The following is a 24,138-nucleotide window of genomic DNA, read 5'->3' on the forward strand; positions in this document are numbered from 1 at the left end:
CACCACCTGCATCCCCGCCTTCACTCCAGGGTCACAGTGAAAAGATCTAGCTGCAATGAACCACTGCCCACCCCTAAGTTCTGCCTCTTAATTTCTTTTTCTCTCTGCCTCTTTCTTGTCTTATTCTTTATCTCTGTCTCTCTTGTCTGCCCTCTCTCCCCTTCTTTCTGTCTCTTTCTCTCTCCCTCTCTCTCTTCTGTTCTTCTCTCTTTTTCTGGTCATCCTCTTTCTTTACTCCCACCCCACACCCCATGGCCCTTAGAGTTATGAGTTTTATTCGTGGATCATAGTACTTCCATATATTCATTCTAACACAACTAGGTTGATGTCTACAATTTATATGCACAGACAAAAACTGAGTTTTGGATTCAAGTAGGATAATACTATTTCCTCTAATTGTTTAATATCCCTAGGTCCTGATGATGCAAAGTGTTTTGGCTGTGGCAGCCTAATATCCTTTATTTGGAATTATATCTGATAGCTGACTCCACATGTAGATGATGTTAGCCTCAACTGAGTTACAGATCTCTTAAAGTATCTCATATACAAAGTATCCAATATAACAGTAATTATTTCTTTTAGTAAGTGAAGGAAAATTTGAAAATACTACCTCATTTGAAGAATTTTCTTGCAAAGTTGACACAGGAACAATTTCATTTGAATTAACATAATTGCTGACATTTGGAAACAGTTCTTCAAAAGATGTTTTTTGCACTGAGGACAAATCAATCTATAAAAGAATATATTACTCTTTTGTAGAAGCTCAATGTGGCAAAAACAATATTTTTAATTAAAGGAAAGTTGAACTACTCTCTCAATAGAATGATTTTCTTGTGAACTTGACATATGAATAATTTTATCTGAATTCATATAATTGTTGATATTTAGAAATACTTCTTCAAAAGATGCATGTTTAACTGGGAACAAGTGAATCTATAAAGAAGAATACAAGGCTCTTTACCCTTGTATTATTTGAAATTATTATTTAAATAATAATTTAAATTTAAAATTATTTTTTAAATAGGAATTTTCATTTGCTAAAGTACAATTTAATTTTTATATATTATTTTTTAAATAGGAATTTAAAAAATTATTTTTTAAATAGGAATTTTCATTTGCTAAAGTACAATTTAATTTTTATATATTAAGTACCTACTAAATGAAATTCACATACCCAGCAACTACACCTCATGGAATAATTTCTCCTGCTCTTCCCTCAACTGTCAGCCTTCCCCAGTGTTCTACTCTTGCCTTCTTTTTGCCTACCAATTGTACACTAGAGATTTTTAAATCTCTATCTCTTTCCTGAGCACCATAATCATATCATTATCAGGTTACTTAAATCACCACATATTTCTACATCAAATTCAAAATATTTAAAACCAAAGTCATGATCCATACTCTTTAGTTTGGGATTCTAAGAAGCTTTGTCATGTTGACTATCCAGATCAGACTAGGTCTGGCCTGAACCTAGGCTACACCACATGTAGATGTGCCCAAAATGAATTATCAACTGCGCTGGGTAGGGAGTGGGGGGCATCTGCCTTTGCCTAGCTCCTCTTCCTTGTAGGAGGACAGAACAACTTCAGGCCTATCAATGTGTATCTTGAAACAGTGTTCGGAACGTCACATTAAAGTGAGGCCCTAGAAAATGAAAATCTCCAGAAGTCCTTGAGTCAACTGGCCTCCTTTCAGTGTAGTCAGCCAAGGAATGACAGCTTGGAATTGAGGGGAATCTATATGCCTCATTTGGTGTAGAAGAACCAAAGGGCAATTAGTCTCAGATTCATTTGGTAACAAAATGTAAACCTTAAAATGTTAAGCCATTAAGTGTTCTCAAAAGTATTTTTATTTATTAAAAGACACTGGTATTTACCTACAGAATGGGAGAAAATATTTGAAAATCCTTTATCTGATAAGGGTCTAGTATCTAGAACATATAAAGAACACTTACAACTCAACAATAAGAAGACAATTAGCTAACTTTTAAATGAGCAAAGGATCTGAGTAGACATTTCTCCAAAGAAGATATACAAAGGGCCAATAAGCTCCATTACAAAATCACAATGAGATACAACTTCACACCCCAAAAGATAGATGATAGTAAGTGTTGGTAAGAATATAGACAAATCAGAACACTCATACACTGCTGCTGGGAATGTAAAACTATTCAACCACTTTGGAAAACAGTCTATCAACTCCTCTAATGACCAACCATAGAGTTACCTTATAACCCTTCAATTTTACTTCTAGGTATACACTCAAGAGAAATGAAAACATATATCCACACAAAAGCTTGTACCTGGATGTTTATGGCAGCTTTATTCATAATTGTCCAAAGGCAGAAATAACCCAAATGGTCATGAACACAATAGAATATTGTTTGGCCATGAAAAGGAAAGAAGTACTGATACCTTGAAAACATTATGCTAAGTAAAAGAAGTTAGTCACAAAAGACTACATATTATATGATTTTATTCATATAAAATGTCCAGGAAATCTACTGAGATGGAAAGCGGATTAGTGGTTGCTTGGGGCCAGATAGTGGGATGGAGGAATAAGGGGATAATAGTAATGGTTAAAGGGTACAGGGTTTGTTTTTAAGGTGATAAAAATGTTCTAAAATTGACTGGGGTGATAATGGCACATATTTGTGAATATACTCTAAATAGGTGAACTGTACCTCAAAAAAGCTGTTTTTAAAAGTCCACCACAAAAAAAGTATTAAACATACAGTTACCATGTAACCAATTAATTCTTTTTCCACTTATAGGTATATACCCAAGAAAACTGAAAACATATATCCATACAAAGACTTGTACACGAACACTCATAGCACTATTATTCATCCAAATGCCCATAAACTGATGAATTAGAAAATAAAATGTGGTATATCCTTATAATGGGATATTATTCAGCCATAAATAAGGAACAAGGTACTGATAAATGCTGTAACATGGATGAATCTTGAAAATATTATAAGTGAAAGCAGCTAGACACAAAAAGGCCACATACTGTATGATACAATTTATACGAAATGGCCACTTATTAATAAGCAAACCTAAAAACACAGAAAGTAGATTAGTAATTTCCAGGAGCTGAAGGGTGAGATGGGGGGAATGGTAAGTGACTGCTAAGGGGGTGATGAAAAATGTTCCTAAAAATGTTCCTGAATGTTCCTAAATTAGGGGTCAACGGCTGCACAACCTTCTGAGTATACTAAAAGTCACTGAATTCACACTTTAGCAAGGTGAATTTTATAAAATGTGAATTATAGCTTAATTTTAAAAAGATGTTGGTATTTACAAAATAGTCAAAAGATTAGTTTTGCAGGGGAAAAAACTCATTTTTAAACACTTATTTCTCATATATACATTTTAACCCAAAATATAAAACAAAAATGAATAAAAAATGAAAGTCATTTTCTGGAAAAAGTATTAATCTTTAGAACACTGGAAAGATTATGAGCAGAGTGCTTACAGAAATCTTTTCCCCATCTTGAAAAAGTGATCTTTGGTTAACTCTCCAACTCTGTTCCACTAGGATAAAGGTAAGAATGTCAACTGTATTACTAGGTAACATTGCTTAGGGTAAAAATGGTATCTGATTGAGAAATTGCATCTGGACTGGGAGGAACTATACGCACACTATAAGTAAATAAATACTAGAAAAGGCACCATATTTTGGGCTTCCCGGACTCTTGTAATTAGGCATATCCCTTGTGGGGACCCTGGAAGCTGCGCCTATGTGTTATTACAAAAGATACTGGATCTCATCTCCTTGTATCTGAGCTGTCCCCAGACTGCTATATAAGCTACTACATGGACTTCTGTGAGGACTGCTCCTGCTGAAGAGGAACATCTGCTCCTGCTCTACTGTATACCTGCTGTATACCTAAACAGCTGTATACCTGCTGTTTAGTTGAACCTAAGAAGAACCCTGGCTGGGTAAGAGCTAAATTATAGATTCTTAGAAGAAAACACAGGGAGAAACCTTCATGACACTGCATTTAATAATGAATTCTTGGATATGACACAAAAGCGAAGGCAACAACAACAACAAAAGATAAACTGGACTACATAAAAATTTAAAACTTTTGTGCATCAAAGGACACTATCAACAGAATGAAAAGGTAACCCACAAAATGGGAGAAAATATTTGCAAACCATATATCTGATAAGGGGTTAATATCTAGAATATATAAAGAACTCCTATAACTGAACAACAAAAAAATAAACCACCTGATTTTTTAAATGTGTGAAGAACTTGAAAAGACACTCCTCAAAAGAAGATATAAAAATGGTTAATAAGCATATGAAAAGATGCTCAACATCATTGGCCATTAGGGAAATACAAATCAAAACACAAGGAGAGAGAGGAGCTTCAAGATGGTGGAGGAGTAAGACGTGGAGATCACGTTCCTCCCCACAAATACATCAGAAATATATCTACATGTGGAACAACTCCTACAGAACACCTACTGAATGCTGGCAGAAGAACTCAGACCTCCCAAAAGGCAAGAAACTCCCCACATACCTGGTCTGAGCTGTGTGTATGAAGGCTCTTGGTGCTCCAGCCAGGCATCAGGGCTGTGCCTCTGAGGTGGGAGAGCCAAGTTCAGGACACTGGTCCACAAGAGACGCCCAGCTCCACATAATATCAAATGGTGAAAATCTCCCAGAGATCTCCATCTCAATGCCAAGACCCAGATCCATTCAATGACCAGCAAGCTACAGTGCTCGACACCCTATGCCAAACAACTAGCAGGACAGGAACACACCCCCACCCATTAGCAGAGAGGCTGCCTAAAATCATCATAAGGCCACAGACACCCCAAAACACACGACCAGACGTGGACCTGCGCACCACAAAGGCAAGATCCAGCCTCATCCACCAGAACACAGGCACTAGTCCCCTCAACCAGGAAGCTTACACAACCCACTGAACCAACCTTAGCCACTGGGGGCAGAAACCAAAAACAATGGGAACTACGAACCTGCAGCCTGCGAAAATGAGACCCCAAACACAGTAAGTTAAGCAAAATGAGAAGAGAGAGAAACACACTGCAGATGAAGGAGCAAGGTAAAAACACACCAGACCTAACAAATGAAGAGCAGTCTACCTGAAAAAGAATTCAGAATAATGATAGTAAAGATGATCCAAACTCTCGGAAATAGAATGGAGAAAATACAAGAAACGTTTAACAAGGACCTAGAAGAACTAAAGAGGAAACAAGCAACAATTAACAACACAAAAAAATGAAATTAAAACTACTCTAGAAGGGATCAATAGCAGAATAACTGAGGCAGAAGAACGGATAAGTGACCTGGAAGGTAAAGTAGTGGAAATAGCTACTGCAGAGCAGAATAAAGAAAAAAGAATGAAAAGAATTGAGGACAGTCTCAGAGACTTCTGGGACAACATTAAACGCACCAACATTCGAATTTTGGGGTCCCAGAAGAAGAATAGAAAAAGAAACGGACTGGGAAAATATGTGAAGAGATTATAGTTGAAAACTTCACTAATATGAGCAAGGAAATAGTTAATCAAGTCCAGGAAGCACAGAGAGTCCCATACAGGATAAATCCAAGGAGAAACACGCCAGGACACATATTAATCAAACTGTCAAAAATTAAATACAAAGAAAACATATTAAAAGCAGCAAGGGAAAAACAACAAATAATGCACAAGGGAATCCCCATAAGGTTAACAGCTGATCTTTCAGCAGAAACTCTGCAAGCCAGTAGGGAGTGGCAGGACATATATAAAGTGATGAAGGGGAAAAACCTACAACATAGATTACTCTACCCAGCAAGGATCTCATTCAGATTTGATGGACAAATCAAAACCTTTACAGACAAGCAAAAGCTAAGAGAAATCAGCACCACCAAACCAGCTTTACAACAAATGCTAAAGGAACTTCTCTAGGCAGGAAACACGAGAGAAGAAAAACACCTACAATAACAAACCCAAAACAATTTAGAAAATGGTAATAGGACCATACATATTGATAACTACCTTAAATGTAAATGGATTAAATGCTCCAACCAAAAGACACAGACTGGCTGAATGGATACAAAAACAAGACACGAATATATGCTGTCTACAAGAGACCCACTTCAGACCTAGGGACACATATAGAGTGAAAGTGAGGGGGGGAAAAAGATATTCCATGCAAATGGAAATCAAAAGAAATCTGGAGTAGCAATTCTCATATCAGACAAAATAGACTTTAAAATCAAGACTATTACAAGAGACAAAGAAGGACACTACATAACGATGAAGGGATCAATCCAAGAAGAAGATATAACAATAGTAAATATTTATGCACCCAACATAGGAGCACCTCAATACATAAGGCAAATACTAACAGACATAAAAGGAGAACTCGACAGTAACACAATCATAGTAGGGGAATTTAACACCCCACTTTCAACAATGGACAGATCATCCAAAATGAAAACAAATAAGGAAACACAAGCTTTAAATGATACATTAAACAAGATGGACTTAATTGATGTTTATAGGACATTCCATCCAAAAACAACAGAATACACATTTTTCTCAAGTGCTCATGGAACATTCTCCAGGATAGATCATATCTTGGGTCACAAATCAAGCCTTGGTAAATTTAAGAAAATTGAAATCGTATCAAGTATCTTTTCCGACCACAACGCTATGAGACTAGATATCAACTACAGGAAAAGATCTGTAAAAAATACAAATACATGGAAGCTAAACAATACACTACTTAATAACCAAGAGATCACTGAAGAAATCAAAGAGGAAATCAAAAAATACCTAGAAACAAATGACAATGAAAACACAAGACCCAAAACCTATGCGATGCCACAAAAGCAGTTCTAAGAGGGAAGTTTAGAGCAATACAATCCTACCTTAAGAAACAGGAAACATCTTAAATAAACAACCTAATCTTACACCTAAAGCAATTAGAGAAAGAAGAACAAAAAAAACCCAAAGATAGCAGAAGGAAAGAAATCATATAGATCAGATCAGAAATAAATGAAAAAGAAATGAAGGAAATGATAGCAAAGATCAATAAAACTAAAAGCTGATTCTTTGAGAAGATAAACAAAATTGATAAACCATTAGCCAGTCTCATCCAGAAAAAAAGGGAGAAGGTTCAAATCAATAGAATTAGAAATGAAAAAGGAGAAGTAACAACTGAGACTGCAGAAATACAAAGTGTCATGAGAGATTACTACAAGCAACTATATGCCAATAAAATGGAAAATCTGGAAGAAATAGACAAGTTCTTAGAAATGCACAACCTTTCAAGACTGAACCAGGAAGAAAGAAAAAATATGAACAGACCAATCACAAGCACTGAAAGTGAAACTGTGATTAAAAATCTTTCAACAGACAAGAAAGAGATCAGGACCAGATGGCTTCACAGGCAAATTCTATCAAACATTTAGAGAAGAGCTAACATCTATCCTTATGAAACTCTTCCAAAATATAGCAGAGGGAGGAACACTCCCAAACTCATTCTATGAGGCCACCATCACCCTGATACCAAAACCAGACAAAGATGTCACAAAGAAAGAAAACTATAGGCCAATATCACTGATGAACATAGATGCAAAAATCCTCAACAAAATACTAGCAAACAGAATCCAACAGCACATTAAAAGGATCATACACCATGATCAAGTGGGGTTTATCCCACGAATGCAAGGATTCTTCAATATACACAAATCAATCAATGTGATACAACATATTAACAAATTGAAGGAGAAAAACCATATGATCATCTCAATAGATGCAGAGAAAGCTTTCGACAAACTTCAATACCCATTTATGATAAAAACCCTCCAGAAACTAGGCATAGAGGGAACTTACCTCAACATAATAAAGGCCATATATGACAAACCCACAGCCAATGTCGTCCTCAATGGTGAATAACTGAAACCATTTCCACTAAGATCAGGCACAAGACAAGGTTGCCCACTCTCACCACTCTTATTCAACATAGTTTTGGAAGTTTTAGCCACAGCAATCAGAGAAGAAAAAGAAATAAAAGGAATCCAAATCGGAAAAGAAGAAGTAAAGCTGTCACTGTTTGCAGATGAGAATCCTAAAGATGCTACCAGAAAACTACTAGAGCTAATCAATGAACTTCGTAAAGTAGCAGAATACAAAATTAAATGCACAGAAATCTCTGGCATTCCTATACACTAGTGACGAAAAATCTGAAAGAGAAATTAAGGAAATACTCCCATTTACCATTGCAACAAAAAGAATCAAATACCTAGGAATAAACCTACCTAAGGAGACAAAAGACCTGTATGCAGAAAATTATAAGACACTGATGGAAGAAATTAAAGATGATACAGACAGATGGAGAGATATACCATTTTCTTGGATTGGAAGAATCAACATTGTGAAAATGACTATACTACCCAAAGCAATCTACAGATTCAGTGCAATCCCTATCAAACTACCAATGGCATTTTTCACAGAACTAGAACAAAAAATGGCACAATTTGTATGGAAACACAAAAGAGTCCAAATAGCCAAAGCAATCTTGAGAAAGAAAAACAGGAGCTGGAGGAATCAGGCTCCCTGACTTCAGACTATACTACAAAGCTACAGTAATCAAGACAGTATGGTACTGGCACAAAAACAGAAATACAGATCAATGGTACAGGATAGAAAGTCCAGAGACAAACCCACGCACATATGGTCACCTTACCTTCTATAAAGAAGGCAAGAATATACAGTGGAGAAAACACAGCCTCTTCAATAAGTGGCGCTAGGAAAACTGGACAGCTACATGTAAAAGAATGAAATTAGAACACTTCCTAACACCATACACAAAAATAAACTCCAAATGGATTAAAGACCTAAATGTAAGGCCAGACACTATCAAACTCTTAGAGGAATACACAGGCAGAACACTCTATGACATAAATCACAGCAAGATCCTTTTTGACCCATCTCTTAGGTAAATGGAAATAAAACCAAAAATAAACAAATGGGACCTAATGAAACTTAAAAGCTTTTGCACAGAAAAGGAAACCATAAAGAAGATGAATAGACAACCCTCAGAATGGGAGAAAATATTTGCAAATGAAGCAACTGACAAAGGATTAATCTCTAAAATTTATGAGCAGCTCATGCAGCTCAATAACAAAAAAACAAACAACCCAATCCAAAAATGGGCAGAAGACCTATATAGACATTTCTCCAAAGAAGATACACAGATTGCCAACAAACACATAAAAGAATGCTCCACTTCATTTATCATTAGAGAAATGAAAATCAAAACTAAAATGAGATATCATCTCACACCGGTCAGAATGGCCATCACAAAAAATCTACAAACAATAAATGCTGGAGAGGGTGTGGAGAAAAGGGAACCCTCTTGCACTGTTGGTGGGAATGTAAATTGATACAGCCACTATGGAGAACTTATGGAGGTTCCTTAAAAAAACTAAAAATAGCACTACCATACAACCCAGCAATCCCACTACTGGGCATATACCCTGAGGAAACCATAATTCAAAAAGAGTCATGTACCACAATGGTCACTGCTGCTCTATTTACAATAGCCAGGACAGGGAAGCAACCTAAGTGTCCATCATCAGATAAATGGATAAAGAAGATGTGGCACATATATACAATGGAATATTACTCAGCCATAAAAAGTAACGAAATTGAGTTATTTGGAGTGAGGTGGATGGACCTAGAGTCTGCCATACAGAGTGAAGTCAGAAAGAGAAAAACAAATACTGTATGCTAACACATATATATGGAATCTAAAAAAAAAAAAAAAAGGTCATGAAGAACCTAGGGGAAAGATGGGAATAAAGATGCAGACCTACTAGAGAACGGACTTGAGGATACAGGGAAGGGGAAGGGGAAACTGGCAGAAAGTGAGAGAGTGGCATGGACATATATACACTACCAAATGTAAAACCGATAGCTAGTGGGAAGCAGCCGCATAGCACAGGGAGATCAGCTCGGTGCTTTGTGACCACCTAGAGGGAGGTGGGCGGGAGGGAGATGCAAGAGGGAAGAGATACGGGAATGTGTGTATATGTATGGCTGATTCACTTTGTTGTAGAGCAGAGGCTAGCACACCATTGTAAAGCAATTATACTCCAATAAAGGTGTTAAAAAAAAACCCACAAGGAGATACCATCTCACATCTATTATTTAAAAAAAAACACAGAAAGTTACAAGTGTTAGCAAGGATGTAGAGAAATTGGCACATTTGTAAATTGTGGTGCGAATGTAAAATAGTGCAACTGACATGGAAAACAGTATGGTGGCTCCTCAAAAATATACCCAGAAGAATTGAAAGCAGGGTCACAAAGAGATATTTTTACACCCATTTTCATAGCAGCATTATTCACAATAGCCAAAAGATGGAAGCAACCAAATGCCCATAGACAGAAGAATGGATAAACAAAATGTGGTATATTCACACAATGTAATATTATTTAGCCTTTAAAAAGGAAGTATATCCTGACACATGCTACAACATAGATAAACCTTGAAGACATTATGCTAAGTGAAATAAGTCAGTCACAAAAAAGACAAATACTGTATGATTCCATTTATATGAAGTACCTAGAACAATCAGATTCATAGAGACAGAGAGTACAATGGTGGTAACAAGGGACTGGGGAGGAAAGAATGGGGAGTTACTGTTTAATGTGTATGAAATTTCAGTTTGGCAAGATGAAAAATTTCTCAGTATTGTTGGTGGTGATGGTTGCACAACAATGTGAAAGTACTTGAACTGCACATTTAAAAATGGTTAAAATGGGGCTTCCCTGGTGGCACAGTGGTTGAGAGTCCGCCTGCCGATGCAGGGGACACGGGTTCGTGCCCCGGTCCAGGAAGATCCCACATGCCGCGGAGCGGCTGGGCCCGTGAGCCATGGCAGCTGAGCCTGCGCGTCTGGAGCCCATGCTCCGCAACGGGAGAGGTCACAACAGTGAGAGGCCCGTGTACCACAAAAAAAAAAATTAAAAAATGGTTAAAATGGTAAATTTTATGTTATATATATTTTGCCACAATAAAAAAATTTTTTTAAAGAAGACAGAAATCTTTCTTTCATGTATACCAGTATATAGAGTACTTCCAGTGAAAGTGTGTTTATGCAATAGAAATTACAGACATTATTGTCTATGTGCGATATTCCCCTAGTCTAAGAGAAACAGAATAATGGGAAGAACAGGGAGCCAGAAAATAGATACTACAAGTGTCAAATGCTAATAACACTTACCATTAAACTAGCTGTTTGTGAAGACGGAGTACTTGTTAACAGGCCTCTGCTTTTCTTATCAGAAGTACTGGAATGTGTGTTCTATCAGTATTTTGTGAAATAGGGAATTGAATAGCAGAAAGAAATAAAATACCTTAATACAGTACAAACAAAATTTTAATAGTATACTAGATCATATGTCATAGTAATAAAATTTTAATATGCTAATTAAATTTTAAAACACTAGACAAGAAACTAAAGAATTTTTTGGCTTGAGCTAGGTCAAACAACCTCCAAGAGAACTCTATGTGGTAAAAATGATATATCTGTTTGAATAGGTGTCATTACATGCTGCCAAGCCTGGAACCCAAATTCATAAAACCTGAACATCACAGGGAAGTTGTGTTAGGTTTCTTTTTTCTTTCTTTCGTCTTTTCTTTCTTGAACTCTTTCTTTCTGGCTTAAAATCTCTTAAACTAGTTGTTCAAGACATAATCTGGAATATTTATTAGGAAGATTTTATCAAAAAATTATAAGTAAATTTACCTAGTACACTAAATTTGTTAGTTCTCTAATTTATTACCTATATGATCTTTTAATCTGTTCATCTGAACAATAGGGATTATTCTACCCTAGGAATTGCCATGCAAAGGTTACAAATAATACATGCTGTTCCACTGCAAGGAGTGCAGTTAGCTGATACTGCCCAGCTGCAACACCTTTAGAATCTGCTTCAGCTTTCAGGTTGAGGCCATCATCTAGGGCAAGCCTCAGCCAACATCTAAGCATAGCAGCCCAACATAATATTCCTATAATGGACAATCTTTGCTCCAGACCTCCCCACTGGGAGAGTCTTTGTCAGATCTGCATTGAAGACTGAGGCTATTCCAGCCCAATCTTCCTTCCTCCCTGCTTTCCTTTCTCAGGTATTACCCCCTCCAATATGCCATTTGAACGCTTTTTTTTTTTTTTTTTTTTTTGCATTATTAGGGCCCCTCACTGTTGTGGCCTCTCCCGTTGTGGAGCACAGGCTCCGGACGCGCAGGCTCAGTGGCCATGGCTCATGGGCCTAGCCGCTCCGCGGCATGTGGGATCTTCCCGGACCAGGGCACGAACCCGTGTCCCCTGCATCGTTAGGCGAACTCTCAACCACTGTGCCACCAGGGAAGCCCTGAACTCTTAATTCTGCTGGAATAATCTCTTCCCAGTGGTCTCAAGTGACACAATTGTCAACAGTCAATCCATTTAAAAAACATCTGCCTGGGGCTTCCCTAGTGGCGCAGTGGTTGAGAGTCCGCCTGCCGATGCAGGGGACATTGGTTCGTGCCCCGGTCCAGGAAGATCCCACATGCCGTGGAGCGGCTGGCCCCATGAGCCATGGCCGCTGAGCCTGCGCGTCCGGAGCCTGTGCTCTGCAACGGGAGAGGCCGCAACAGTGAGAGGCCCGCGTACCGCAAAAAAAAAAAAAAAATCTGCCTGTATATAGCTGTAAGTACATAGATTCTCCGCATTTTTTCCTAGATTTGCTAAGACATTAATGCATACCTAAATTTTCCTAATAAGTACATTTTCTTTTTATAGTCTTTTCAAGAATTAGTTAATAAAAGGCCAGTGCTTACCAACGCAGGTTTGAGGGGCTGAGGCAGCAGAACTTTAGCAACTGATCTACCTGCACTGCTTTCTACAACAGACCTCTGGTGAGATGATGGAACCTTGATATTTAGGTGATGAGAGCTTAATGTTGTTTGAGAACTTGTATCTCTAGGTTCAGGATCTTTTTCAGGCTGAAAGAAATTCAGAATCATAAAACACATTTTACAATGCTATAACAACATTTGTATCATCTCTCAGATGTCCTATTTTTATTGTTTTATATATATTTGTGTTATAATTGTTATAATTAAAATGGGATCTATATTTCTATCTATAATTCCCTCAACTTGAAAGAAAGTTTTAAACTTAAAAAGTTTTTTTAAAAAAGTAAGGTTTTTAATATATTTAAGGAAAAAAAATTTGTTGAAAGACAAAATACTCTGAAATATACTCAGCTCAAAAAATTGTCCTACCACATTTAAGGTAACATCTCCCAAATAGTGTTTTTGAAAAGAAAAATGACAATAAGATCTATTTATTTGTCACTATTTAAAACTAAATTTTAGAGAAAACATTAAATATATTTATATAAATATCTTTATTATGCAATAATCTTCATTTAAAAAACAAAAAGTCCTTTCTAAGACATCAGGAAGCTGCAACTACAAGAAAGTGTATTGCGGGCTTCCCTGGTGGCGCAGTGGTTGAGAGTCCACCTGCCGATGCAGGGGACACGGGTTCGTGCCCCGGTCCGGGAAGATCCCACATGGCCGTGGAGCGGCTGGGCCCGTGAGCCATGGCCGATGAGCCTGTGCGTCCGGAGCCTGTGCTCTGCAACGGGAGAGGCCACAACAGTGAGAGGCCCGCGTACCGCCAAAAAACAAAAACAAAAACAAACAAAGAAACAAAAAAAGAAAGTGTATTGCTTTACCAACTAGTCCCTGCACTGAAAACTGTTCAGTGACTGCTTGTCCTAAGTTATGTGACTTGTCTTATGCTTTCAAGATGTGTTTATAATAATATTCAGGGACTTCCCTGGTGGTTAAGAATCCACCTGCCAATGCAGGGGACATGGGTTCGAGCCCTGGTCCGGGAAGATCCCACATGCCGTGGAGCAGCTAAGCCCATGCGCTACAACTACGGAGCCTGCGCTCTAGAGCCCACGAGCCACAACTACTGAGTCCGTGTGCCACAACTACTGAAGCCCACATGCCTAGAGCCCATGCTACGCAACAAAGACAAGCCACCGCAATGAGAAGCCCGTGCACTGCAATGAAGAGTAGCCCCTGCTTGCTGCAACTAGAGAAAGCCCGTGAGTGGCAACGAAGACCCAACACAGCCAAAAATAAATGAATTAAAATAAATAAATAAAGTAGAATAATATTCAAAGTTTAAATATATTCAACATAACTGAGGAGAATGCAATTTGAGAATGACAAGATTTTGAGTTGAGGGTAAGGGGATAAAGAGGATGATAAAGAAAGAGGAGGGGAGGGAAGTAGAAGAGGTATAAGGTATTGATATAGTCCAAGCAAAGGAAAGAACAAAGGTATGGAGCAAAGAGTGAGGTACTTACTGTCAACTATTAACTCCTTTCTTTCACTGAAAATTTCACACCTTGCATACAGCCTTTTCTCTCACTCCTGTCATCATTCTCAGCAATTTCATCATCCAAGGGAATAACCCAGCCAACCAACTGGTCTCTAAGTTGCTTGATCTCTGCATTTCCAATAACCTTTTCCCCTCATGGCATTTCATTCACTCTATGATCAAACTTAGCCCTTGCCATCAATAGAAACTACAGAATCAATCAATTCAAATAGCTTCCTATATTTGTCCAACCCCTGCACAATTATCTTGAGGAAATAAACTTCCCTGTCATTGAAATCTCCAATTTACTGATCCTACAATGTTATCTCATCCATGATCTTTCTCCTGTCTTATTCCTTCCTTATCTACCACCAACCATCATTATAACTACTTTCTTATCGCTTTCTCCTCCTATCACAGATGCCTGACAAATCCCCAGCCTGATGAACCCTAACATCAATATCCGCTGTACCACCAGTGCAATTAAGTGTTGGAGAAAATTATACAATGTGGCATACCAACAGCACTACAAACTCAAAAGGAGTAGCCACAGATTGGCACCTCTTCTACACTTCTCTAGCTTCTCATGACTATTTCAAAATCACCCAATTTTCCTTAAACCTCTAGCCTCCTTCCTTCTACCATCTGCAACTGACATCTTTGGCTCACCCTTCCCTGCAACAATAAAAGACATCAAACAGCATCCAACTACTCACTCGAGACTCAAATTTTGGGGGCCCAGTGCAAAATAAAATTGTGGGGCCCCAATATTTAAAAGCTATTTAAAATGTCAAGATGGTGAAAACAGAGCATTAAATGAAGCATGGGGTCCTTCTAAGCACAATACCCGCCCTGCTACCACTACATCTACAAGTATATCACAAGAGAAATCTCCCTCCTCTTTTAAATGCCAGTTCCTCCACTGGTATTCTGGATCTCATCCTTCCTCATCTTTTCAAGGACTTCTCTCCTCCATATAATAGTATAGGGAAGCTTTTTGTTTTTATTTTTTAAAATAGCTTTATTGAGATATAAATCACCATAAAATTCACCCATTTAAGAGTAAAATTCAATGGTTTTTAATACATTCACAGGGCTGTGCAATCATCACCACAGCCTATTTTAGAACATTTTTGTTCCCACTAAAAGAAACCCCATAACCATTAGCAGTCTATCTCCATTCCATCCCCATCAGCCCTAAGTAACTACTAATCTATGGCTGTCTTTATATATTTGCCTATCCTGGACACTTCTTATAAATGAGGTCATATAATATGTGGCCTTTTGTGACTGGCTTATTTCACAGTGCATAGTTTTTTCAAGGTTCATCCAAGTTGTAGCATGTATCAGTGTTTCACTGGTTTTTATTGCCAAATAATATTCTATTGTATGGATATACCACATTTTATTTACCCATTCATCAGGAGATGGACACTGGTGTTGTTTCCACTTTTTGCCTGTTGTGAATAAATGCTGTCAAGAACATTCATGTATAAGTTTTTGTAAGGATGTATGCTTTTATTTCTCCTGGGTATAAACCTAAGAGTAGAATTGCTGAGTCCTACGGTAACTCCACGTTTAAAATTTTGAAGAACTGCCAAATTGTTTTACGAATCAGCTGTACTATTTTACATTCACCCCACAATGTCTGAAGGTTCTCATTTCTCCACATCATCACCAACATTTATTATTGTCTGTCTTGTTTTTCTTTTTTTGGCCGTGCTGTGCAGCTTGCAGAATTGTGGTTCCCCGACCAGGGAATGAACCCAGGCCACAGCAGTGAAAGTGCCGAGTCCTAACCACTGGACCACCATGGAATTCCGTTATCTGTCTTTTTGATTATAGTCATCCTAGTGGATATGAAGTCATACCTCATTGTGGTTTTGATTTGCATTTCCCTAATGCCTAAGGATATTGAGCATCTTTTCATGTACTTATTGGCCATCTGTATATCTTCTTCAAAATAATATAAGGAAGTTCTCCTAGACCAGCATCCCAGAAATGGTAAAGCTATAGTCAGGAAGAGAAACTTAGGAACACAGCTTTTGAGAAGGGGCAGAACATGCAAGAGCATAAGAAATGGCATTTAATGTAACATGTGACACACAAATTATAAGATGCTTGATTTGTATAGAAAGGTGTGCGTGTGTGTGGTTGTGTGTGTGTGTGTGTGTGTGTGTGTGTGTGTGTGTGTGAGAGAGAGAGAGAGAGAGAGAGAGAGAGAGAGAGAGATAATGGAGTATGAAACTGAGACAGCATGCATGGAAACAGGAAAGGGAAATGTAACCAGGAGGAAGCAAAGAAGCATGGAAAAGAAAACATAGAAGTATGTGGAAGATTTTTCATTGCTTTAGGTTAAAAAAGTGAAATTCAGGTCAACTTCAACTAGATCTCTATGTCACAGGGAGCTCCAGTTGCCTACTGAGTTACATTCACTATTCCCTCTTCTTTCCTTCTATTATTCCCATTAGCCCTAAAAAATGGTCCCACATATCCCATCTTTAAAACAAAACAGAATAAATTTCCTCTGACCCTGCCTCTCCCTCTAGTTACTGTTCTTTTCCACTATTTCCCATCAGAATTAATCTCTATAGATAATCATTACTTCCTTACTTTATTTTTTTCTTTTTTTCCCACCTTTATTGAGGAATAATTGACAAATATAATAATATATATATTTAAAGCACACAAGTGATAATTTGATATACATATACATTGTGGAATGATTACCAAGATCAAGGTAATTAACATATCCATCACCTCACATAGTTAACATTAGTGGAGTGTGCATTGTGAGAAAGCTTAAAATATATTTTCAGCAACTTTTAAAATATACAATACCATATTATTAACTATTGTCACCATGCTAATGTCAGACCCTCAGAACTTATTTTTCTTACAACTGAAAGTCTGTAGTTTAACCTACATCTCACCATTTCCTCATACCCCAGACCCTGGCAACCACTGTTCTATTCTCTGTAATGAAATTGGCTTTTTCCCCCCACATATAAGCAATACCATACAGTATTTATCTTTCTCTGGTTTATTTCACTTAGCATAATGCCCTACGGGTTCATACAGATTGTCGCAAATGGAAAGATTTCCTTCTTTTTATGGCTGAATAATATGCCATTTTCTACATCTATATCACATTTTCTTTATCCATTCATCCAGTGAAGGACATTTAGGTTGTTTCCATATCTCGTTATTGTGAATAATGCTGCAATGAACATGGGAGTGCAGATAACTCCTCAAGATACTTATTTCACTTCGTTTGGATACATACCTGGGAGTGAGATTGCTGGATTACATGGTAGTTCTATTTTTAATTTTTGGAGGAACTGCTATATGGTTGTCCATAATGGTTATACCAATTTACATTCCCGCCAACAGTGTATAAATGTTCCCTTTTCTCCACATCGTTGCCAACATTTGTTAGCTTTGGCTTTTTGATAATAGCCATCCTAACAGGTTCAAGGTGATATCTCAATGTAGTTTTGATTTGCATTTCCCTTATGATTAGTGATATTGAGCACATTTTCATGTACCTATTGACCACCTGTATATGCTCTTTGGGAAACTGTCTATTCAGGTACTTTGTCCATTTAAAAATTGAATTATTTGCTTTTTGCTCTTGAGTTATATAGGTTCTTTATATATTTTGGATATTAATCCCTTAGAAGATATGCGATTTGCAAATATTTTCACTCGTTCTGTAGGTTACCTTTTAAATTTACTAACTGTTCCTTTTCTATGCAGAAGTTCTTTAGTTTGATGTAGTCCCACTTGTTTATTTTAGCTTTTGTTGTGTGTTCTGGTACCTTATCAAAGAAATCATTGCCAAGACCCACGTCAAGCTTTTTCCCTATGTTTTCTTCTTTGAGTTTTTAGGGTTTCAGGTCTTATATGTAAGTCTTGAATCCATTTCGAGTTAATTTCTGTGACTAATGTAAGATGGGGTTCCAATTTCATTCCTTTGCATGTGGATATCCAGTTTCCCTATTACCATTTATTGAAGAGACTATCCTTTCCCCATTTTATGTTCTTGGCACCCTTGTCAAAAATCAATTGGCTAGGGCTTCCCTGGTGGCGCAGTGGTTGAGCGTCCACCTGCCGATGCAGGGGACACGGGTTCATGCCCCGGTCCGGGAGGATGCCACATGCTGCGGAGCGGCTGGGCTCATGGGCCAGGGCCGCTGAGCCTGTGCGTCCAGAGCCTGTGCTCCGCGACGGGAGAAGCCACAGCAGTGATAGGCCCGCATACCGCAAAAAAAAAAAAAAAAAAAAAAAATCAATTGGCTATACGTGCGTAGGTTTATGTGTGTGCTCTCTACTGGTCTATGTGCCTCTTTTTGTGCCAGTACCATACTGTTTTCATTTCTATAGTTTTGTAATATAAATTGAAAACAAGAAATGTGATGTCTCCAGCTTTTTTCTTTCTCAAGATTGCTTTAGGTATTTCGGTTCTATTGTGGTTTGATATAAATTTTAGAATAGTTTTTCTATTTCTGTGAAAAATGTCATTGGAATTTTGATAGGGATTGCACCGAATCTGTTGATCACTTTGGATAGTATGGACATTTTCACAACACTAATTCTTCCAATCCAAGAATACGGGATATTTTTCCATTTATTTCTGTCTTCTTCAATTACTTTCATCAATGTCTTACAGTTTTCAGTGTACAGGTCTTTTACTTGCTTGGTTAAATTTATCTCTAAGTATTTTATTGTTTTTGATGCTACTGTAAATGGGATTTTAAAAGGAAAAACCTGTTTTACCTCTTATGAGTCTTTCTCCTGTGAGTCTACTTTACTACTCACACAAAACCCGCACGGTCTGGTCACCAAATGTGTGTGGGGGTTTCTCCAGAACAAGCAATTTTCTACAATGCCAGCTAGGCAGCCTACAGTTCAACTCAGTACTAACACTATCTTCCTGGGGATAGTGTCAAATCCCACAGGTTAAGGGCTCAGTCTCACAAGACTGTTCCCATCCTACTTCAGATGACAATTGTGAGTAGTAGGTTACCCACAACTTCTGTCTGATTTGGATACAAATCAGAGGTTCCCATCACCCCCACCTCAGATTTGATTAATTTGCTAGGGCAGCTTACAGAACTGAGGGAAACACTTACTTACATTTACCAATTTATTAAAGGATATATACGAACAGCCAGATAAAAAAACACATAAGGTGAGGTCTGGGAGAGTTCCAAGTGCAGGAGCTTCTGTGCTCAACCTGGCAGCTCTCCGTACCCTCTACTATTGGGACTTTTATGGAGGTTTCCTCACATAGTCATGATCAATTATTAACTTCATTTCCAGCCCCTCACCACTCTCTGGAGAAGGGGAGGCTGTGGGCTGAAAATTCCAAGCTTCTAATCATGGCTTCATCTTTCTGGTGACCAGTCCCTATACCAGAGCCATCCAGAAGCCCATCCAGAGTTGCTTCATTAAAACAAAATATCCACTAGTACTCTTATCACTTAGGAGTTTACAAGGTTGTAGGAGTCCTGTGTCAGGGATGAGGTCAAAGACCACATACTAAAACAAAGAGATGCTCCTAGCATTCTTACACTTAGGAAATTATAAGGGTTTAGGAGTTCTGTGCCAGAAACTGGGGGCAGAGACCAGTATATATATTTTTTCTATTATCTCACAGGATTGCCCTCTAATTTCTCTTTCAGATAGTTTTTTGTTAGTGTATAGAAATGAAACCGATTTTTGTATGTTGATTTTGTATCCTACAATTTTATTGAATTTGTTTATTAGTTCTAAAGGTTTTTGGTGGAGTCTTTATGGTTTTCAATATAGGATCAAGTCATCTGTAAACAGAGATAATTTCACTTCTTCCTTTCTTAATTGGATGCCTTTTATTTCTTTTTCTTGCCTAATTGCTCTGGCTAGGACTTCCAATACTATGTTGAATAGTATAGTAGAAGTGGCAAGAGTGGGCATCCTTTTCTTATTCTTGATCTTAGAGGAAGGGCTTTGAACTTTTCACCACTGACTATGATGTTAGCTATGCACTTGTCATATATGGCCTTTATTATGATGAGGTACATTCCTTCTATACCTAATTTAATGAGAGTTTTCATCATGAAACGATGTTGAATTTTGTCAAATGCTTTTTCAACATCTATTGAAATGATCATATGGTTTTTACCCTTCATTCTGTTAATGTGGTGTATCACATGAATTTATTTCCCTATGTTGAACCATCCTTGAGTCCCAGGGATAAATCTCACTTGATAATGGTATATGGTCCTTTTAATGTGTCCTTAAATTTGGTTTGATGGCATTTTGGTGAGGATTTTTACATCTATGTTCAGTGGGGATAGTGGCCTGTAATTTTCTTTCAATGCCCTGATCTGAATTTAGTAACCGTGGTAATGCTGGCCTCAGAAATGAGTTTGGAAGTGTTCCTCTTCAACTTTTTGGAAGAGTTTGAGAAAGACTCATATTAATTCTTTAAAGGTTTGGTAGAATGCACCAGTGAAGCTAGCTGGTTCCTTTTTTTGCTGGGAAATTTTTAATTACTGATTTAATCTCCTTGGTCATTATTGGTCTGTTCAGATTCCCTATTACTTTGTGATTCAGTCTTGGTAAGTTGTACATTTCTAGGAATTTATCCATATCTTCTAAGTTATCAAATTTGTTGATATATAATTATCCATAGAAGTCTGTTATGACTCTCTGCATTTCTGTGTTATCAGTTGTAATGCCTCCTCTTTCATTTATAATTTATTAATTTGAGTCATCTCTTTTTTTCTTAGTCTAGATAGAAGTTTCTCAATTGTTCATCTTTTAATGAAACCAACTCTTAGTTTAGTTAATCATTTTTATTGTCTCTCTAGTTTCTAGATCATTTCTTTCTGCTCTAATATTTTAATTTTCTTCCTTCTGCTAACTTTGGACTTAGTTTGTTCTTCTTTTTCTAGTTCCCTGAAGTATAAGATTAGGCTGTTACTTGAGGTCTTAATTTTTTCTTAATGTAGGTGTTTAACGCTATAAACTTCTCTTGTAAGGCTGCTTTTGATGTATCCCATAAGTTTTGGTATGTTGTGTTTCCATTTTCATTTGTCTCAAGATTTTTTTTTTTTTTTTTGCCGTACGCGGGCCTCTCACTGTTGTGGACTCTCCTGTTAACGGAGCACAGGCTCCGGACACGCAGGCTCAGCGGCCATGGCTCATGGGCCTAGCCGTGCCGCAACACGTGGGATCTTCCTGGACCGGGGCACGAACCCGTGTCCCCTGCGTTGGCAGGCGGATTCTCAACCACTGCGCCACCAGGGAAGCCCTCAAGATATATTTTTTAAATTAATTAATTTATTTTTGTTGTGTTGGGTCTTCGTTTCGATGCGAGGGCTTTCTCTAGTTGTGGCAAGCGGGGGCCACTCTTCATCACGGTGCGTGGGCCTCTCACTATCGCAGCCTCTCTTGTTGTGGAGCACAAGCTCCAGACGTGCAGGCTCAGTAGTTGTGGCTCATGGGCCTAGCTGCTCCGCGGCATGTGGGATCCTCCCAGACCAGGGCTCGAACCTGTGTCCCCTGCACCAGCAGGCAGACTCTCAACCACTGCACCACCAGGGAAGCCCCCCCCCCAAGATATTTTTAATAGCTCTTTTGATTTATTCTTTGACTCATCGGTTTTTCATAAGTATGTTGTTTAATTTCCAAATATTTGAGTTTTCCAGCTTTGCTCTTATTGTTGGTTTTTAGTTTTATACCATTGCAGTCAGAAAATATACTTGATATAATTTCAATCTTATTAAATTTGTTAAAGACTTGTTTTGTGACCTAACGTATCATCTATTCTGGAACATGTTTCCTGTGCATTTGAGAAGAATGTGGATTCTACCGTTGTTGGGTGGAATGTTCTGTATATGTCTGTTAGGTGCATTTAGTCTGAAGTGTAGTTCAAGTCCATTATTTCCTCACTGATTTTCAGTCTGGATAATTTATCCATTTTTGAAAGTCAGGTATTGAAGTCCCTTACTCTTATTGCACTGCTGCCTATTTCTGCTTTTAGATCCGTTAATAATTGTTTAATATACTTCAGTGCTTCAAAATTCAGTAAGTATATACTTACAATTGTTATATCCTCTTGATGAACTGACCCCTTTATCACTATATAATGGCATTCTTTGTCTCTTATTACAGCTTTTGACTTAAAAATCTATTTTGTCTCATATAAGTATAGCTACCCTTGTTCTATTTGGGTTTCTATTTGTATGGAATAACTTTGTCCATCCCTTCACTTTCAGCCTTAGTGTCCTTAAAGCTTAAGTGGGTCTCTAGTAGACAGCATATAGTTATTTTGTTTTCATTTAGCTGCTCTATATCTTTTAAATGAAGAATTTAAAACATTTACATTTAGAATAATTACTGAGAGGTGCAGACTTATTGATAGTAAGGACTATCACCATTTTGTTAATTGCTTTCTGATTATTTTATAGTTCCTTTGTTCCTTTCTTCCTCTATTGCTGTCTTTCTTTGTGAATTGATGTTTTTTTTTTTTCTAGTGGTATGCTTTGATTCTTTTCTCTTTATCATTGTGTATCTCTCACAGAGTTTTGCTTTTTGATTACCTAAGGCATTCATAATACATCTTATAATAGTCTACTTTAAGCTGAAAACAAATTAACTTCAATTGCATTAAAAAGTTTTACACATTTACTTTCCCCTCCACACACACATTTTATATTGTTTATGTCCCAATTTGCTTCTTTATATATTTTATACTTTCTCAATTTCTATAACTCTTTAACCTATTCCAATCTAGTTTCCTTACTAGTCCACTAAAATTATTATTGCCAAAGTCATCAATTTCCTTCTTGATCCTAAATGCAATTGACTTTTAAAAAATAACAAACTTCATATTTTACAGCAGTTTGAGGTTCACAGCAAAACTCAGCTGAATGTACAGAGTTCCCATATACCCCTTTGTCCCCAATCATGCACAACCTCCCCTACTATTGACACACTACACCACAGTGGTACATTTGTTAAGATAGATAAACCTATACTGACATGTTATTTTCCTTCTTCCTGAAGAACTTTAAATAGTTCTTACAAGGCAAGCCTACTGGCAACAAATTCCCTCAAATTTTGTTTGTCTGAGAAAGTATGTATTTTTCCTCCACTTTTGAAGGATAACTTCACAGGGTACTGAATTCTAGTTGGTGGTTGTTTTCTCTCAATACTTTAAATATTTCACTTCACTCTCTTCTTGCTTGAATGGTTTCTGAGGAGAGGTCTGTAAATCCTATCTTTGCTCTTCTATAGGTAAGGTGTTTTTCCTTCTGGCTTCTTCCAAGATATTTTCTTTGCTTGATTTTCTGATGTTCAAATCTGATATTTCTATATGTAGTTTTGGGGGCATTTATCCTGCTTTGTATTGTCTCAATTTCCTGGATCTGTGGTTTAATGTCTGACATTTTAATTTTGGAAAATTTTTAGTCATTATTGTTTCAAATGTTGCTTCTGTTCCTTTCTCTGTTTCTTTCCATCTGGAATTCTAATTATGTATATGTCACACCTTTTGTAGTTGTCCCACAGTTCTTTTTTTTTTTTTTTTTAGTCCTTTTTTCTCTTTGCTTTTCAGTTTGGGAAGTTTCTATTGTCATGTCCTCAGACTCAGATATTCTTCCCTTAGCTGTGTCTATTCTACTACTGAGTCCATCAAAGGCATTCTTCATTCCTGCTATAGTGTT

At 37.5% G+C, this 24,138-nt stretch overlaps 1 protein-coding gene across 1 annotated transcript in view; it reads right to left on the bottom strand.

Moving 5' to 3' along the window:
• Nucleotides 1–24,138, bottom strand: part of MEIKIN (meiotic kinetochore factor) — a gene marked incomplete at both ends in the record, with an annotated part of 141,700 nt that overhangs the window by 69,113 nt on the left and 48,449 nt on the right. The window contains 3 exons of the mRNA XM_082650317.1: nucleotides 611–730; nucleotides 11,261–11,341; nucleotides 12,859–13,023. Coding sequence (XP_082506443.1) covers nucleotides 611–730; nucleotides 11,261–11,341; nucleotides 12,859–13,023 — 366 coding nt within the window. The remainder of the gene's footprint in view (nucleotides 1–610; nucleotides 731–11,260; nucleotides 11,342–12,858; nucleotides 13,024–24,138) is intronic.

This window comes from Grampus griseus (assembly GCF_964374135.1).
Source record: "Grampus griseus genome assembly, chromosome: 3".
Classification (NCBI taxonomy): Eukaryota; Metazoa; Chordata; class Mammalia; order Artiodactyla; family Delphinidae; genus Grampus; species Grampus griseus.